The sequence below is a fragment of the Myxocyprinus asiaticus genome, chromosome 44 (genome assembly GCF_019703515.2).
Source record: "Myxocyprinus asiaticus isolate MX2 ecotype Aquarium Trade chromosome 44, UBuf_Myxa_2, whole genome shotgun sequence".
NCBI classification, from domain to species: Eukaryota; Metazoa; Chordata; class Actinopteri; order Cypriniformes; family Catostomidae; genus Myxocyprinus; species Myxocyprinus asiaticus.
The window spans coordinates 30,649,096-30,669,406 of record NC_059387.1 but is presented as its reverse complement, the minus strand read 5'-3'; the positions used below and the strand labels follow the sequence as shown (position 1 = coordinate 30,669,406).

The 20,311-nt window shown below is 36.6% G+C and overlaps 1 protein-coding gene across 1 annotated transcript in view; it reads right to left on the bottom strand.

Moving 5' to 3' along the window:
* LOC127434641 (nuclear receptor-binding protein 2-like) overlaps positions 1 to 19,536 on the bottom strand; it is a 35,800-nt gene extending 16,264 nt beyond the window's left edge. Inside the window, exon 1 of the mRNA XM_051687526.1 lies at positions 18,970 to 19,536. Within this exon, the coding sequence (XP_051543486.1) occupies positions 18,970 to 19,092 (123 nt within the window). The 5' untranslated portion in view covers positions 19,093 to 19,536. The remainder of the gene's footprint in view (positions 1 to 18,969) is intronic.
* Positions 19,537 to 20,311: the final 775 nt, after the last annotated feature.

Genomic DNA, 20,311 nt, shown 5'->3' with positions numbered 1-20,311 from the left:
GAAAATATTTTCATATATTTTAAAATTCTATTTTCACCCGTGATGGAAAAGCCACATTCAGCAGCCATTATTCCAGTCTACTAAGAATACAATGTGTCACGTAATCTTTAATAAATTATTCTAAATTGCTAATTTGCTACTCAAGAAATGTTTCTTTTTGTTAGAACAGTTGAAAACGGTTGTGCTACATAATGAAGAATGGACGTCGAAACAAAGTTTGTCAGCTGCTGAAGTATTGAGTACACGTGCATTTCTTGCAATTCAATTTACCATTGCAAGTACATTTTTGGTACTAAAAATGGCTAAAAACAGAAAAGTATCTCCAAAAATTCATCAGTCTAATATTCTTTGGAGAGATGAAGGCTATTTCATGCACAACTGATTTGAAAGAAGAAATCAAAATGAATCTAACCAGGATAGAAAGGGAAGTGGACGGCCCAGAAGCACAACACCAAGAAGACACAAATGCATCAGACTCTCTAGTTTAAGAAACCGACTCCTCACGGGTCCTAAACTGGCAGCTTTAATAACCAGTACATCCCAAACACCAGTTTCATCTGCAAAGAAAAGCCACATCTGAAACTAGCAAATAAGAAGAAACTGGTAGAATGTGCAAAAGAATGGAAATGCATGGATAATAAATCAAAGTTTGATGTGTTGAGCTGTTGTTAAAAAAGCTTGGTTGGGAAATCCGTGGGAAATGCTTTCGAGAGCATGGGATGAAACTTTACCTGATGATCTATAAAAAGACTGCTAGAATGCCTTGGGGTCATTGCTGCAAGTGGAGGATTCTTGAATGGACAGAAAGTTTGAAGAATACGGCATTTATTTAAATAAAAAGTCATTTTTAACATTAAAAATATCTTTACTGTAATTCTTGAGCAATTTACCATATCTTTGGTGAATAAAATTATCATTTTCTTTTAGTATTTCCAAACATATGAACGGTAATGTCCTGTTGCAAGTGTCTGCCTGGTTATGACTCATAAATGTGTTTTTCTGCTTTATATCTTTAGCCTGCTGCTGTAAGACACGGCTCTTAACACTCTAATGCTGAACATCTCCAGTCTGAATTCATGATACTCTTTAATATGCCGCCCCCCTTTACACCTACTACCATTGCTTCTCATGCATGATTGTGATGTACATAACACAGAATCTTTGTAAGATATTCATATATTTTGAGAGACATAGTAACTTAGTATGTCTGTTGAATAATTGACGCCTTTTAGTAACGGATAATCGATTACTTTTGGACTGACATAAAGTCTAATCTCTAAGTCAACTAAACGTCAAATAAAACAAACTGTGGTTGTTTGGTTGCTTTACACAGTATCTCGGTCAGAGTAGCTCGCAAAATGGTCCAGGCTTCATGCTGATCGCCTAAAGTCTGCCTCATTTCAGCATTGCAACCTGGTTACAATGCAATTTGTGTCTCAAACAGGTTGGCAGTGTACCTCCCCCTAGTATGATGTCAATGTCTAAATAAAATTCAAGGTCAAGATTTGGCTGAAAGGACCATATTACCGTGTATGCTGAAATCCCTGTGGGTTGATTGAGCCAAAAAAATATATGGTCACCTATATTAGAAGTTTTATAGTACCACTATTACAGGATGGAAATCTGTGCCAAGGGGTCTGTTTCTAAAGCAGCCTGATCTCACATAAAAATCGGCAAGTGTGTGCCGATTTTTCTTTAGCCAAAATCGGTATATGTTGACCGAATTTGGAAACACTGCCCCCAGAGGCTAAAGCAGTAAGTGTTTCAAAGCATATGAACAAGCGTGACATCCATTTATATCCAGGAGAGTTTGCCAGAAGCCAGTTGTAAAAATAATTGTTTTCAGCTGAACAGGGTGTAAAACAGTCAAGATAAATGCTTATTTTATTTAATCTACCCCTAACCAAAACCCAAATCTAACCCTAACCATTAGTAGAGGCAAAATGCAATGTTAGGGATAAAAATGCAACCTCCTTATCATGCTCATGATTGTTTATACAAATGTGATTACTTCCTCGTTTGAATGGAGATTGAACTGTTGTCTCCCATGCAACTGATGCAACGCGCTACCAGTCGTGCCACAAGGGAAAGTAATTGTTGTTGAGCCGTTCCAAATATGTCCGATGGGAGATAGGGCATGTCAGTTAGTCGGCAAACTGTTGCCGATCCTAGGGTACCGTAATGTTTAGAAACAGCATGCCGACTTCCCATGTGATCATGTTGTTCTAAAGATATGGATAGGATCAAAAGTAATGTCTTTATTGCACATTTCAGAACTGCTGCATATCTTATATGTGCATGAATTCAGGATCATTTTATTCATTATTATGTTTAATGGACAACCCATATTTTGGGGGCCTATAAAACTGGTGCAAATTTAAAACATGTTATTTTTCTGACATCATAAATCATTCATACTATATTTGAACACAAAACCCTCAAAGCAATGATCAATTTTTAAATACCACCTTTTCAAATCCAGAATCTTACATAGAGGGGTTTAAAGTCTTATTACTGGGGCTTTCAAACTTTTTGATTCCAAGGAAGGACCCCTAAATATGATGATCCCTTTGCGAGGGACCCCCTTCCAAAAACAATAAAAAGGCAGCAATATATTTTCATGTATAAAGACACATTTTTACTGTTTGAGAATTTTTTTTAAGCGTTATATTGTTAAATAATTGGAAGTAATTATTTAATAATTATAAAATCAATAATAATTTATTAAATAACTACATTTAATATAAAATCAAATTAAATAATTGGATTTTATACTGTTATTGTATAACAATAAATAAATAAATATCTGTAAAATATTTACTTTGTATTAACATATCTTTTATCTTCCCACTATTAGAGTAACATGTTACATGACATGTAAAAACCTGAAGAAAAACATTTTCTTTTCTTTTTTTCTTTTATCCCCTTTTCTCCCCAATTTGGAATGCCCAATTCCCACTACTTCCTAGGTCCTTGTGGTGGCGCGGTTACTCACCTCAATCCGGATGGCCTATGCTTCTGAAACAGTCAATCTGCACATCTTATCACGTGGCTCGCTGTGCATGACACCGCAGAGACTCACAGCATGTGGAGGCTCATGCTATTCTCCGCGATCCATGCACAAATTACCACGCGCCCCAATGGGAGCAAGAACCACTAGGAGGTTACCCCATGTGACTCTACCCTCCCTAGCAACCGGGGCAATTTGGTTTCTTAGGAGACCTGGCTGGAGTCACTCAGCACACCCTGGATTCGAACTTGCGACTCCAGGGGTGGTAGAAGAAAAACATTTTCAGTTAAATTCAAATCTATTTGTAGTCCTTAGAAAACAGAATGAAACAGTAATAATGTCAAATTTGATAAATGTTAAATTTTTATTCATTAAACATACATTTGTTTTCTGAAATTTTACGCTGACCCCCTAGCACCCCCTTGTGGACCCGCAGGTGTCCCCAGACCCCAGTTTAAAACTCCTGTTTTAAACAACCCATAAGTTTAAGTGTTCCGTATTACCACATACATTTATTCTATGTATTTTTATATTAATAGATTATTATCATTATTATTTACTTCTTCTTTCTTTACTATTTCATGTATTTGTTTATAATCTTATTTTTTTTAGGTTATATTTAGATTTCTCTCTCTCTCTCTCTCTCTCTCTCTCTATTATCCTACTGCATTTTACAACTTGGCTTAAGCCTTGCCTTGGCCTAAGAGGCTTGGATGTTTATTTATTTCAGGTGTTTAAAATGTTTGTATAGAAAATATTTTTATGAAAAATAAATAAAAATAAATAAATAATACCCCATTTTCAGCATCATTGCACTTGTTTTGGATGATAATTTGATTATAGCTGTGTGGAGGAACTGTGCAGCATTCCAATGCACCGGAGCCATTGAATCATGAGCTAGGAATCTAGCCCAGTACTAGCCAAAGGCCTGTAATATATCATCCTCAGAAACTAAATAAGACTATATGACTGTTTTTTTCGGTAGATTTCAGAATGTGGCTAATAAGAGATTTGCTTCTCTGGAACCAGATAATATAAAGTCCTACAGGAAACCTCTCTACATTCTTAATGAATTCTAGATTCTCTAAATAAATCAATCCATTCAGACGGTGTATTTTAGATGTATTCATTAAGATACATATATGAGCTCAAGGCTGTTAGGGATGAAGAAACATATGTTGACACAACACATTATACAGTAGTAAAAATGTACTGTAGCTATTCAGATGGGCCTAACTCAATCAATCAATTCAATCTATTCATCTAAATGTTTACAGTTTCTGAATATGAGTGATGCTTGACCATGCTCACCTTAAAAGGTACCACTACTGAGTGAGCATCAATGAATGACTTATGCTTATTATGTCGTAATGGATTTTCTCCTCTGTGTAACACGATGGCAGTACATTTTAAAGGAACAAAAACAAAACAATGCTGGACAACACAGACCAGTTGCTCAAACGTCCTCATGCTTACGGTATATTTAAATGAAACATCCTGAAAAAGCTGTTGTCAGCAAGCATCAGTCACATTTAGGCAAATTTGCTTATTAAACTAGTTTCCACTTGAATTTAAAATGTTAAAATCTTCAAGCCTAGATGTCTCTTGACAATTGCATGCCAATGGTGTCACAGTTTGTTTTGTAATTTCTCTTAAATATTAAAAGGTGGACTGAGTTCAACTGGCTGATCCTACTACACCATGAAAGGAGAAGTATTAAACACCAGTCTGAGCCCTGATTTGTATGGATTACCCACAATCCCTTGTTCTTGAGTGACACGTGGTCTGCAACAGCTTAGCGGTCAAGAGGTTAAAGGATAAAAGTGCTGTGGTGGGGGGTTTTAACGCATGCCGGAATGCAACAATGCCAATAAATTATGTGTAGAAACTTTTGATGAACACAGTCTAGAGTAAATGGTAGAGGAATAATAATTCTTATGCGCTCTAACAACCAACAAAATAAACACAATAAGTCTGCAAACACTAAAGAAAGCTGTATTTACAGCTGAAAAATACACCCAATAACAATTCAATACAAACAGCAATCGCCATTGCAGCAAGCAGCAACTAAGACATTATGCAAGAAAGACAGACTAAAACTAAGATCATTAATGACATGTTTGCAAAATGTTATTACATTGTTCCTTACACGTATAGTGGAAGTTTCGAGGTGAAATGTCGACTGAGTTTAAAATAAACAAAAGCTACCTCCCTACCCTAAACCTTAAACCTAAACCTAACTGATAGCGCAAGTTGAGCTACCATGTGATTTGACTGCGCCCAAACAAGCTTAAATGTAGTTGATAATTTAATGTAAATGTTAGAATGCAACACCAACAAGTTAAGAACTTTTGTGAAAACGTTTACATGTCATAAAAGCACAGCATTGTGTGAGGAATGGGGCAAAAGTGTTTATGAACTGATAATCTCCCATTTTATATGTGTTTTGTGAAAAAGGGAATTAAAGTCATTGTAGTGGTAGCACCTCTAGTGCTCATTTCACCAGGAAACTGCCGTGATATACTGTATACAATGAGGAACTTAAATTATTTTGCAAAGATTTAGGTATAGTAACATGATTCTAAGAGACCCGGTTGAAGAAAGTACAAAGATGACATTGTTCTTATGCTGATCTTCAATACAAGAGTATTATTTTAGGTACAGTATAATTACACCTCCTTAACTCATTAACTCCCACAAATCTATTCTCAGAACTAGAAAAATAATGATTCTTTATATTTATCAATCTGTATGCTGCATTAACATTATTTTGGCGAGTAAAAGTGGTTATCGAGCAACTTAGTGAACCAAAATGTATAATAACCTACAGATACCTAAAAATTATGCCTAACTTTGAAAAAGCAAAGATGGCTTTGTTAATCAATGCACTATAATAGGTCATTATCCTAATTTATATTTGTACAAATATCAAACATCATTACGAAGCTCTCTACAATACTTGATTCTTATCAATTGCAGCAAATATTTTTGTCTAATTACAGACCATTGTGCCAGCTGAGCCCAGGCAACCGATTTCCTACATAGCTGTGTCTCTCGTATCACTCTGTGGTTTCTTTCTTCACACATAATAAAATAAAGTCCGATCAATATGTCATTTTTTTTTTTTTTTTTTGGTAAGTAGCTGTGTTATAAGCACTACAGTATAAAGTCAGCCAGTCAATATGTTTTGTTATAATGACTGATTCACTGTACATAATACCTCACAAAATTACTAGAGGTTGACCGATAGTGGATTTTACCGATACCGATAACTAAATTGGGCAGTACCTGCTGATAACCGAACAAGTTTTTAAAATTGATACTGAATGAAAAAATAACACTCAAAGTACACGCTTCAATAAACAGTTCACATGGTGTTACATTACACTGATTCCTATTACTCCAGACTCAAGCTTCATAATAACAGCGAAATACCATATTATTTTTTATTCAGTACAGTTGTATGTAGAGTAGCAATATTCATAGAAAACAGTGGTATTCGGCTGAACTCGGTGGTGCAGTGGCTCAGACTATGAGCACAGGCCAGGGGCTGTTCAAACAGACGGAACACAACAGACTGGGACCGAACGCGAGAATCTTGAGACAGACACACATTTCCAAGTTGAAAATCTTTCCTGACAAAGCATTTAAACAACTCATTGCTTAATCTGAGAAACGCTTATAAGAGACGCAACGGCCAAAGACCTCCACCAACTGTAAGGGACTGTTCACACCGAACGCTTTTGCAACCATCCATTTGTTTTTCTATGTAAAAGTGCGCTAGACGAACATCTTTGTTTCCCTTTGTTTTTGTTTTTTTCAGCGTCTCGTGCAGGAAGTCATCGTATTACAGTGAGGATAAAAAAACTGAATTGAAATCAGATGGGTTTCTGATTTGTTTATGTTTATCTCGGCTGCATGAAGATATTAATTTGCTTTCTCACGTCACTAGCTTTAAATATGCAACTTAGCTGGCTAATGAATGCATAAACGTGACCAGCTGCATATAAACTAATGCAATTAGATGGTAATAGATGGTAACATTCGTGACATTTATACATTTGGGTAGGACTTGCATTTTTCTAAAAGCTTGAGGTTAGCTTTAATGTTAGCGTCCTCTTAGCCTTGTTGGCAAACATACTGCTGTTCTCTATTAATGCAGCATCTAGTCAACAAATTAATTACTTTAGAATGATATGACAACATGTACTGTAGTGTACTGTATACATAGCTTTTCGTTGTTGATGTTTTAAATCCACATCTGAAGTGTTCCGCTCCATGCAGAGTGTAAGAAAACAGCCCTGAGCTTATCCCTATACTGCACTACCCAAGAGGTTAGTCTGGGTTAAATCAGGACTATGGCTGGCCTGGTTTTGAGCCTAATCAGAGACTTAATGGCCACAATGGGAAGAAATTGTGCATCATGCATCATTTCCTTCTTTATGATACATATCATAATTGAATTATATAAAAACAGTTATTAAAGCTATATTTTGAAATTTTCTGATGAAAATGTGAGTGGTGCTTACCCATGCAAAACTCACTGCCATAATCCCGGGGTGTTGCTATTTGGTTGTAAAAGTGTTCTGAGTGGTTTTTAGTACATTGCTAGGCAGATGGTAGGGTGTTCTGGCTGGTTTCTAGGGCATTGCTAGGTGGCTGCTACAGTAGGTGGTTGCTTACTCAAATATGGACAGCGTGATCTCATGAAAATTACGTGTCTGTGACGAGATTTTTGCAAAATGATAATACGTGGTTCCTTACACGTATTGCGGCAGTTCCGAGGTGATCTGTCCACTGAGTGGCACTAAAAGTGAGTTCCATTTTCTATCGAGCTTTAAATCAACAAAACCATAAACCCTAACCATAAACCTAAAAAACACAATTGCAGAAGCATGTCATTTAGTGGTGCTTCTATGACACTTTTGGCTCAGGTGCCGATCCTTCAAGACTCGTACCTTGATCCTTTGAATCGCAAGTGCAATGCTCCTTCATTTGCGCAACCATGCAATTTGATCAAATGTTGACTAGTTTTTAAATGTAGTTGTTTATGAAATGCAAACGTTAAACTGTATCGCCTTTAGACATTTGCAGATTTTCAATAATAAAATATATCATGGTAATTAACATGCACAATATTGTTATCGTGGGCACTTCAAAAAACATTTCTAGATATCCTATTAACCAAACTGTTTAGATATTTCTGAATGCACTGTAGCATTTCCATCAATAAATCAACATTCCCAACACTCTAACTCTTACAGTAATAGGAAGACATACCAAATTACTAGGAAACTCTAAAATTCATGTTTCTTTTTCAATTTAACTAATTGAACTTTTCCCTCTAAATGTTCCCATTGTTGTTACTTGTTTATTTGCAATTAAAATAAACCGTAATAAATTAGATAAATGTGAAATAGAAGCATTGGACTCAGACTTTTGAAAGCCACCATGTCTCTTTGAATCTTATATGGTTTGATCTTTGCAAAGTTACTTTCTTTTTTTTTTTTTTTATGCCCTTTTCTTCCAATTTGGAATGCCCAATTCCCACTACTTAGTAGGTCCTCGTGGTGGCGTGGTTATTCACCTCAATCCAGGTGGTGGAGGACAAGTCTCAGATGCCTCCGCTTCTGAGATAGTCAATCTGCGCATTTTATCATGTGGAGGCTCATGCTACTCTCCACGATCCGCACAACATACCACGTGCCCCATTGAGAGCGAGAACCCCTTATCGTGACCACGAGGAGGTTTCCCCATGTTACCCCACCCTCCCTTGCAACCGGGCCAGTCTGGTTGCTTAGGAGACCTGGCTGGAGTCACTTAGCACACCTTGGATTCGAACTCGCGACTCCAGGGGTGGTAGTCAGCGCCAATACTTGCTGAGGCAAAGTTACTTTCTTTGTGATCGTTTAATTAAAAAAAAAAAAAAAACAAGTAACATCTTGTATAGAATTATTTATTTATATTTTTTTCTGTTTTAGTGTATTTTATCTTTTTGCTGTATTTATAGATCTAATGATTATAACTTGTACTTGCCATGATATAGCCCTTGATGCTGATATGGCAATAAACACCAAAACCACAACAAGAAAACAAGTAAGTAAATCTTGTAATTAAGGACAACAATAAAATGTATTCTTCTTTAAACCCATTTTGTAATTCAAAACAATACCGTGATAATACTGTATACCATGATAAATGGATCAGTAATTATCATGATATGAAAATTTGATACCGTTACATCCCTAATCGCCTTCCAAGTCATTTGTTATAGTAAAAGTCTTTTGATGCCATAAGATATACAAGAATTAGAATTTAAATGGCAGAAGGAATCAAGTTTTTCTCTCTACTTCACTTTTAACAAACTAAAAACACACAGTAGTTCACTGAATATTTCATCCACTACAAACCACTTTGTTATGCTCTGAGGGAACTGAAAGCTATAAACCTCCAAGGTCTATGACTGTAATTTGCCAAGTAGTATTAGGCTTTAATAAGCCAACAGTTCAAAACACAATGTGATTGGGAAAAAAAAAAAGAGTTAAAACAATGGAAGTATTGTTCTACCTTAACAGAAAAGCACTTTTGTTCCAGGAGCCAGTTGCAGAAAAAGACTAGCGTTTGCAAACTCTGGGAGAAAAAGCAACCTGGCAAGTTGGCATGCATTTGTTTTCTCAGTTGGAGAAATGTTGAAAATCAATTTGGGCTGTGATTGCAAGTGAAGCAAGCACAGGTACATCAAAATGTGCAAATAATTAGTCTCTGGTGAACTTCACAAAGGTACAGGTGTGAGATATGCTATAATACGGATCTAATCATTATACTGTACCTACCAAGAAATAAATATCATAAATTCACATAACAATTTCTGCTTCACAAAGGATATGATGCTCATTCACACATACAGTTTTCACTTTATTAAGCACAGCATTTGAATTATTTATTGACTAAAAGTGCTAGTATAAGAATCCTAGTAGAGCTGGAATGTGGAATGCATTTTTGAATAGTTTTTTATTGGAAATGTGTAAGACTCAAAGGTCAGTCTGTGTGCGTGTATGTAAGAGTTTATTTGAAAGATAGCAGGCCATGGCAACAAAGGATTTATGTCCTTTATCACTCATTAGGAAAACACTGAAACTACACTGAAGTAAGCTACTAATGTAACAGTGTGAGACAGACAGTGTATTCGATTTGTATCAATTCAAAAAATGTAACAGTCTCATGACAACTCGTAATTATTCGTAAAAGATGGCGAAATCGTTAGATCTCATACAGCTGGTAAAAAAAAAGACCAACCTATCAACAAATAGAATTTCAAATCAAAACAGTACAGGCACCACATTTTAGTTAGACTCCTATTCAACATTTTATTTTAAGAAAGGAAACATGTGTGAACAAATTTGGTTACTTATTCCAAATTTATTTTATTTGGTCCACTATCACCTCAAATATTTTGAGCGTGTTCAGCTCAAGGTTGTTGTGACCGCACCAGACAGCCAGCTGATCAACCTCCCGTCTGTATGCAGACTCGTCACCATCGCAGATGACGACGATGACGTGGTGTTGTCTGCAAACTTCAGGAGCTTGATAGTGGGGTCCTTTGCAGTGCAGTCACTCGTGTACAGGGAGAAGAGCAGTGGAGAGAGAACTCATCCCTGAAGAGCACCAGTGCTATTAGTGAGGGTCCCGGATTAGATTTTCCCCAGTCTCACTAGCTGCTGCCTATCTGTCAGAAAGCTGGTGATCCATCGACAGATTGGGGTGGACATGGACAGCTGGGTGAGTTTGGTTGAGAGAAGATCAGGCATGATGGTATTGAAGGCTGAACTGAAGTCCACAAATAGGATCCTTGCATATGTCCCAGGTATGTCGAGGTGTTGCAGGATATAATGCAGTCCCATTTTGACAGCATCATCCACAGACCTGTTTGCTCGTAAGCAAACAGAAGGGGGTCCAGCAGGGGTCCAGTGATGTCCTTCAGGTAGGCCAAAACCAGTCTCTCAAATGACTTCATGACCACAGACATGAGAGCGATAGGTTTGTAGTCCTTAAGTCCTGTAATTTTTTTTTGTTTTTTTTTTTTTTTGGGAACCGGAATGATGGTGGAGCATTTGAAGTAGCAGGGAATTTACACTGCTCCAGTGATCTATTGAAGATCTGTGTGAAGATGGGGGCCAATTGGTCTGCACAGACTTTAAGATAGGCAGGTGAAACACCATCTGGGCCTGAAGCTTTCCTAGTTTTTTGTTTCCAAAAGACCGGCACACATCCTCCTCACAGATCATAAGTGCAGATTGAGTAGCAGGATGGGGGAGGAGGGGGTTCCAGGAGATGTTGGTGTGTGTGAAGTGAAGATCAGAGTGGGGGAGGGGTGTGAGACTGGGCTTTTCAAACCTGCAGTAAAACACATTCAGCTCATCAGCCATTAGTTGACTCTACAGAGTGATGGGGATGTGTCTTGTACTTGGTGACGCTTTTCAGGCCTTTCCACACAGATGCAGGATCATTGGCTGAAAACTGGTTTTTCAGCTTTTCAGAGTAGCTTCTTTTAGCCACTCTGATTGCCTTAGTCAGTGTGTTCCTGGCCTGGTTGTACAATATTTTATCCCCACTTCTGTAAGCATCCTCTTTGGCATGATGAAGCCATCTGTGTTTTCCTGTAAACCATGGTTTATCGTTATTGTATGATAAAAATGTCCTAGTAGGGATGCACATATCCTCACAGAAACTGATATATGATGTCACAGAATCTGTGAGCTCGTCCAGGTCTGTGGCTGCAGCTTCAAAAACACTCCAATCAGTGCAGTCAAAGCAGACTTGTAGTTCCAGCTCTGCTTCATAAGTGCATCTCTTTACAGTCCTTACAACAGGCTTAGCTGATTTTAGTTTCTGCTTGTAGGTCGGGAGAAGATTAACCAGACAGTGATCAGAGTGATCTAAAGCTGCACGTGGGACAGAACGATATGCATCCTTTATAGTGGTGTAGAAGTGGTCCAGTATATTCCTGTTTCTGATGGGGCATGTGATGTGTTTGTATTTTGGCAGTTCACAGGTGAGGTTTGCTTTATTAAAATCTCCCAGAATAATAATAAGTGAGTCTGGGTGTTGTTGCTCCATGTTTGTGATGTGATGCTGTTGCAATGCTACATTCACACACGCTTGTGGTGGGATATAAACACTTACCAGAATGAACGAGGAAAACTCCTGCGCCGAGTAGAAGGCTTACAGTTGATGAAGAGTGCTTCTAAATTAGGACAGCATATCTTCTTCGATGCTTTTACATCTGTACACCAACTTTCGGTGATGTAAAAGCATGTTCCACCGTCTCTCGTTTTCCCCGATGATTCCGCAATGCGATCCGCTCTGAACAGCTGGAAACCCGGCAGATGAAACGCGCTGTCCGGGATGGCTTCATTCAGCCAGGTTTCAGTGAAACACAGAGAAGTGGAGTTAGAAAAGTCCTTATTTGTTTGAGTGAGCAGAAGCAGTTCGTCCATTTTGTTGGTGAGGGAGTGGACATTCATCAGATTAATACTTGGCAGCGGAGTCCTAAAGCCGCGTTGACGAAGCTTCACAAGTGCGCCGGCTCACTTCCCTCACGTGCGTCTTTTGGATTGCTTGTAGAGCACCACTGCGCCTCCAAATAAGATGTCTAATAAAACCTCTGAATAATCAAACACCAGCAAAAAATGATCAGATATGCTCTGCCGAATATCCAGCAGTTCATCCCTGGTGAAACTGATTGGGAAAGAGTGACAACATGACAAGCAAACAAAAGTAACAAAAACGCTAGAGAGCACCACACCGAAGCAGCCATCTGCGGCGCCATTTTGAAACTTGCATCTACAAATTACTAATGGACGACCGATATAGGTTTTTCAATGGCTGATGCCGATACCAATATCTAGAGAACAGGATGGCTGATGTATTTGCCGATAAACACAATACAGCAGCAAATCAGATATGCACAACATTTCTAAAATTAAACAAACATGAATTTTTTTGTAATGTTTACTTAAATTCGCATAAACTAGAAAAGTAAAAACCTTGAAAACAGGAAGTGTTGACTTTCCATTGACAAATGTATTGGTAGATTTTGGAACTGACACAATGGAAAGTTACTGTAAAGTTACCAAAAAGGCCAAATATTGGCCGATTAATCGATCTGGCCGATATAACTACAAAAGTTATTTTCCTGTTAAAAACATGTTTAGGTTTAGGGTTTGGGGTTACACTTTATGGTTAGGTTTACGTTTGGTTTAGGAGTTAAACTTGGTTCACTGATTTTTCTCTATGGGAATAAAAGTTTAAATTTTTTGTATGAGCCAACTCCTACAATTTCTTATGATTTTGCCATATCTAACTATTATGACTTGTCATGAGACGGGGTTGATAATTTTTTTATAATTCAGACAAAGGGGATTTAGGGTATTCTCTTCAGACAAACCCAATTAAAATAGTAAATCTGATTAAACAAATGCACATTTATTATTGCAATCTTCTGTATTCTCAGTTATATAGTGTGTGCTGCCTCCTGGCTCAATTGAAAATCGATCAATAATAAGGCAATAAATAAAAATAAAAATAATAATAATAATAATAATAATAATAATAAACAATAGATAAATCTAAAATGGAATCACCAATCATTTTGTAAAAAAAAGAACACTTTTTTATTTTATAATTTCATTTTATCAAATATACTGTATATCAATTGATAAAATTAATATTGGTAAGGTTGAGTTTACATTGCAAAAAGAAGTGTTGTGAAATGCACTGCAACTAAAAAAAGATGTGTTGTGGCAAGAAATGTGAGGTCATTACAGCAGTCATTAAGGGCATTTGGGTTTAGTTTATTACTGAAATGTTCTGGCAATACAGACCTTTATTAAAAAGCCCTATAAAGAGAGGCTAATTGCTAGCCACTGAATTAAATAACCAGACCTTAGAAAAAGAGGAAACAAGCTTTTAGTTGTACAAACTGCCAGTTGCTTGGGTGTTACAGCAAAACAAAAACTGCCCCACCAGGCCTAAAATTCCCAGTAGTTTTGTAGGTTTGTATTTATTTATTATCAATAAATACCAGTGAGAAAAGTAAAGTCAGCTGATGTTTCCTAAAACACAGTATTTATGAAACATCACGTGTATACCACAACGATACTTATATATTTCATAACCTTGTTTCTGTTTTATTGGGGCCATAGATTGATAAAGATAAATGTGTTTGTAACATTACATTTTCCACTTCCCTGAAAAAAATAAATAAATAAAAAAAATTAATATGCCTTCAGAAGACTTGGAATATGACACACTAGTTACATACACTACTTTTATTATTATTACTATTATTTTGGGTCCTTTTTAAGCTTTAAAGTGTGGCACTATCCACTGCTATTGCATTGAAGTGATGGACCACGTCTGTAATACTCATCAAAACATCTTTTATGTTCCTCATAAGAAAGAAATCCATAAGGGTAAGGAACATTAGGAACAATTAAAAGTACATTTCTCAGTTGTTTCCAAGTCTTCACTGAATTATTGTTAGATATGTTGCATTAAAACACATTTGATGCTGCTGGGTTTTGACTCAAAAGCAGATCTTTAATTAAAGTTGTATTTAACTGTTAATTAACTGTATGCTTGTGATTTCTTTTGTGATAAATCGCTAATTTTTTGAGGCAAGTTGCTTATTTTGAGCTTGTTTTTCCAGACCAGATTGCTTGCTTCTCTTGTGAGATCTGGCAATGCTGCAATTGGTATTTCACCCATACCTTCGCGAAGAGTACTGTCATTTAAAAAATAACATTATTAACCGTTCTTTTATTTTGTTCTAACAGTAACCATTTGGAAAGGAGGCTGCGGAACTTTTGAACCGGAACAAAAAAATACAGTTTTTGCTCAGAACGAACCAAAATGAAAAACATTTTGTTTTTAGTCCGTGGTTATAAGTCTGAATAGCTCTGTGTAATTGACTGAGAATGCGGATGAGACACACATAAATTGCAGTCTTCAAATATCATTAGTGGGAAATGGGAAATAGTGGGCTGTAACTTTAAATAACACACACACGAGGAGGCTGCTTGTTCAGCTGACAGCTCCAGAGGGATCTGAGCTCATGGTGTGTGTTGGCAACAGTATCCACTCCTTTGCATCAGTCACAGACTGATCTTTATCCCACAACATTCATGTCCAATTTCATTCTCATTTTATCGCCAGATAGTAAAACACTTTCACTAATTAAACACTGCTCCCAAAAACAAGCAGCATCTTGATGGCCTAGAGCTTCTAATATATCTTTTAAATAACCATAGCTTTATAAAAAGTAAAGAAAATTATTAAATTTCAAGTATCAACCAAACTCAGGTCAAAGAGGGAAAATGTTGATTTAAAAGGGCAAAAAGGCCGAGAATTTACCACCATGCAATTATAATCATAAATGTTTCATATTTATTATGTATAATATTATTACTGCTAATAATGTGAAAACATACAGTATGACGTATTCTTTTGGATTTTACTGTACTTTAAACTGTGTGCTAGTAACACAAATATTGTTTGTTTCTAGAAGTACAGTATGAAAAATTACTTGTATAATGCCACAATACTCGCATATTTTGACGATTTTTGTCTGTTTTATTAGGGCTTTAGCTTAATAAACATAAATGTGTTTGTGACATTGAATTTTCCATTTCCTCAGAAATTTCCACTCAGTCAGTGGAAACAATTCAATCCAATGGATAGTTCTTCATTTTAAAGCTTACAAAGAACCCGAAAGTATCACAAACGTAGTCAATGAGTTGTGCATCATTTTCCAAAAATTAAAGAAAAAAATATAAAATATCAAGTATCAACCAAACTTGCATCATATTTAAGAGGGAAAATGTTCATTGAAGAGGCAATATGCCTACAATCTAAATATATGTTTCATATTTATTATGTATATTAATTACATTGTATGTATAATAATTTCACTTTTAATAATGTGAAAAGTTCATGTCATGGGACCTATCAAACATTGACACATTCTTTTGGATTTTACCTTATCAGTGTGCTGGTATTTCTCTCCAAATATTCTTTTTTAAATATTTAGATAATATTTACGCAGCTTTCTGTTTCACAAAACTGACATGCATAAATTATTTTTTCAAACATAGCCAAAATATTGGTTTTACTTTATGAAATATGAATTCTAGTGATTTTTGACACATACAGATAAATGTAAATGATATAAATATATTATGGATGTCATTTATTTATATCCATCCATAATTTGGATATAAATAATCATCCGTTTAAAACGAGTTAGATCTGAGTTAGAGTTCTACAGCATTTGTTTCTTCAGCTCTTTGTAAAGTGGGCCGTTTGAGTATATTATTCTTATGAAGTTCTATCATACATGTTGCATCTTTGCCATGAAAGAACAATCAATACAAACATAGTCAGACATCATCATGCTAAGTATAAGACATTGGCCGATTACTGTTTCAAGTAACCTAATAGGAAAGCAACACTCAAGCAGAAAGGGCTAAGTGCTGTTGCATTAGCGTGGTCGAGCGTTCATTTTCAGTCTAATAGCGCTGATACGCTCTTCTGACATCAAACCAGTAGAACCGGGTGCAAACTGTCTTTCTGTTCAGGAATTTGATCCTTCAGTAATTGTGGATGACAACCACTTTTTTTATCACTGATCTAAGTGTGCCTGTGGGCGCTCAGTGTTGAATAGGGTATGGTGAGGTAGAATAGGGTAGAATATGGTCAGGCATGAACTGTATGGGAAAAAAAGGAAGGGTTTGGTAAAGTAAGGTGAAGTAACCTATTGTAATGTACTAAGTCTTATTCCAATGATAACTTAAAGCACTGTGTGGAAAACCCACCTTTAAGGTAGTGTGCTTCTATATGCACTACCTGCTTCAGACCACCTTATTTATTGGTTGGTTGATAATTTAGTAATTAATCAAGTCGCATTTCATGCCTTTGTTTCTCTGGACACTACAAGACATAAGATTTGTCTTAAGTACACACCAACAACAACAAAAAAGAGCCCACAGGCTTTTTTTTTTTTTTTTTCGTTTTAGAAAAAGGAAACTGCTTTCCTACTTTATTCATGATTTCTTTACCAGCAACTGTGCTTCAAAGTCAAATAAACTAAACTCACATAGTGAGCTGTCTAATAAACAGCACTTTTGGGCATCATAGCAAACTGTCTACATAGTGAGCAACCTACTGTACTTCAACAGCATTTTTGGGCATTATAGTGAGCTGCCTACTTAGGTCTCATAGCAAGCAGCATACCAAGACAGTGAAATCATAGTAAGCTGCCTAATGATGAACAGAATTTTTGGACATCTTAGCAAGCTGTCTACATAGTGAGCTGACTACTGTTTCTCAACAGAATTTTGGGGCACTAGTGAGCTGCCTACATAATAAGCCATCACCTTGACATCAAAGAGAGTTAGGCTACTTACTAGTAAGCAGCACACAGTGCGTTGCCTACCTAGTCATTTTTGGACACTTTACAGGGCTAGCTACATAGACAGCAATTCTGGACATCACAGTGAGCATTTTGGACAGCATAATGAGAGCTGCCTACTTGGACACTACAGTAACCTGCCTACACAATGAGCTGCCTACCTATACATCAAAGTGTGCTACCTATTTAAGTGTAAGCAGCATACCAACACAGAATTTAATCAAAGGGAAATCATAGTAAGCTGCCTATACAGTGAGCTCCCTACATAGTGAGCTACCTACCTGGACATCATAGTGACTGATTTTTTGTGGGTAATAGTGTGCTGCCTACATCAGGAGTTGCCCACCTATACACAGGGTTGGGGAGTAACGGAATACATGTAACGGGATTACGTATTTAAAATACAAAATATAAGTAACTGTATTCCACTACAGTTACAATTTAAATCATTGGTAATTAGAATACAGTTACATTCAAAAAGTATTTTGATTACTGAAGAGATTACTTTGCATTTTATTGTCATTTGTTTCATTTAATATTTAGTCCTCTCAGATGGAAAACATTTATACATATAAATGATGCAATCCAAAGTGCGTTTGAACAGCGGTGAAACACTTTCTTATGATGTGTTACATTCATACGAGCAGACAGAGAAGTAAGTTTGAAGTAAGTTTGGAGCAGAAGAAATAGAAATAAACCTTGTGTAAATTGTCAGCTTTACGCTAAGCTGAAATGCTATTTCTAGCCATTTTACATGCACATGTTACCAGGCACAATCATATTTTTTTATCAAGAAAATTCACGTTGGATCATAATTAAATTTTTCTAGTAAGACCTTTGATATTAGGGCAAAAATCGTATTTGTGATAGTAATTTTTGTATTGTTTTTCTGTAAAAATATCTAAAAATCCTTTTTTATCAATTAGATTGATCTTGTTTTAGAAACAACACTGCATAAGATATTTAGGTTTTTCAGAGAATGTATTTTTAACATGTATTTTGTCTTACAGAGTTTATAGTCAAAACAAGTGAAAAAATCTACCAGTGCTGAAGAAGTAATCCAGAGTATTTAGAATACATTACTGACCTTGAGTAATCTAACGGAATACATTACAAATTACATTTTACAGCATGTATTCTGTAATCTGTAGTGGAATACATTTCAAAAGTAACCCTCCCAACGCTGCCTATACATTTTTGGGCACTATAGTGGGCAAGCTACCTAGACAGCAATTCTGGACATCTCAGTGAGCGTTTTTATACAGCATGGTGAACTGTCAACATAATGAGCTGCCTACTTGGGCACTACAGTAATCTGCCTACAAATACAACATTTTTGGACAGTATAGTGAGCTCTCCATATAACGAGTTGCCAACCTAGGCAGTGTTTTGGGGCATCATAGGCGCTTTCCAAAAATGCTGATTTTAGCTATTCTAGGTAGACAGTTCGCTAGACACAACTAATGATGGACTGTGTTGTTTCATGTACCTGTTCCTTTCTCTTCTGCCATCGACCGCACGGACTCTCCTCCACAATCTCACTCTCATCCTCGCTCTCCTCCTCCTCCTTCTCCTGCGAGCCCGAGTGTCTCTCCGGGACTGGCATAGTCATTATATTTCACAAAAACGACAATTCACCCCGTTCAAATTAAAACTGCGCAGCCGCTGTGAAGAAAGCACGTCAAAACATTCGTGGGAATGACGCGCTACTCTGTGGATGTCCACACAGAATGACTCAAGTGTTCAATACGCCGCTGTTCATGGACATCTTTCCCAATGCAGTGTATCTTCTTGTCCCAAAACTATGTACATGTAATACTGTCAGGGGGGGAAAAGTGATATTGCATTTAGATAACTAATAATAATAATAATAATAATAATAATAATAATAATCCGTCCTCGTCTGTTTTATTCCCCTGGGTGGCAGATTAATATTAACGTTCAGTTAAATCAATTTTAAGCTACTCTCCATGTTCGAAAAGGATGTCTGGCCATTTGCAGCAATGCATGAAGAGCAAAAGAGTTGTTAAAAATCAAACGTCCTCCCATTCAGTAGTTTTCTGCTTTAAGACGACACGCGCAAACGTTGGTTGACAGATTACCGTAATGTCTGTAGAGTGAGAACATCCACTACATCATTCCAAGTAGGTATAGCTGCAGGCCGGAGACCTCCAAATGAGAACGGAATCTCAAAAAGAGGGCGGAGTTACTCCAAAAGGGGGCGTCACTTCCACTCATGGGCTGAAGTCAGAATAGCATACTACCCATACTATTTCTGCCATACGTATCAATGGCAGAAATAGTATGAGTAGTATGGTAGTATGCCATTGCGCCCTCAACCACGGTTCAGGTTAGGGAAATGGTTCTTCAATGGCGGTTTGGAGAGACCGCCCCTTTTTGGAGCAGTGCCTGCAACATTGTAGGGTACAACAGGGCTAAAGGCAGTCCTTAAGGACATTTTGCTTTTTTTCTGGTCACAAAATGTATCAAGATAATATATATATATATATATATATATATATATTATGGAATATTGATGGAGCAACATAATTTGTGTGAAAAGAAATAATAACAGAAGGTAGTTTTGATTAAAATTCAGTAAAAAAAAATAAATAAATAAAAATAAAAAATAAAAAGGGTGGTGGGGGAGCCTCACTTGGGGTAAAAGGCCCCTAGGGGGTTTAAAGTGATATTGTGTAGATACCGAGGCAATAGTTATAGGGCACATAAACTCAGCAAAAAAACAAAAAAAAAAGAAAGAAGAGAAATGTCCTCTCACTTTCAACTGCTTTTATTTTCAGCAAACTTAACATGTGTAAATATTTGTATGA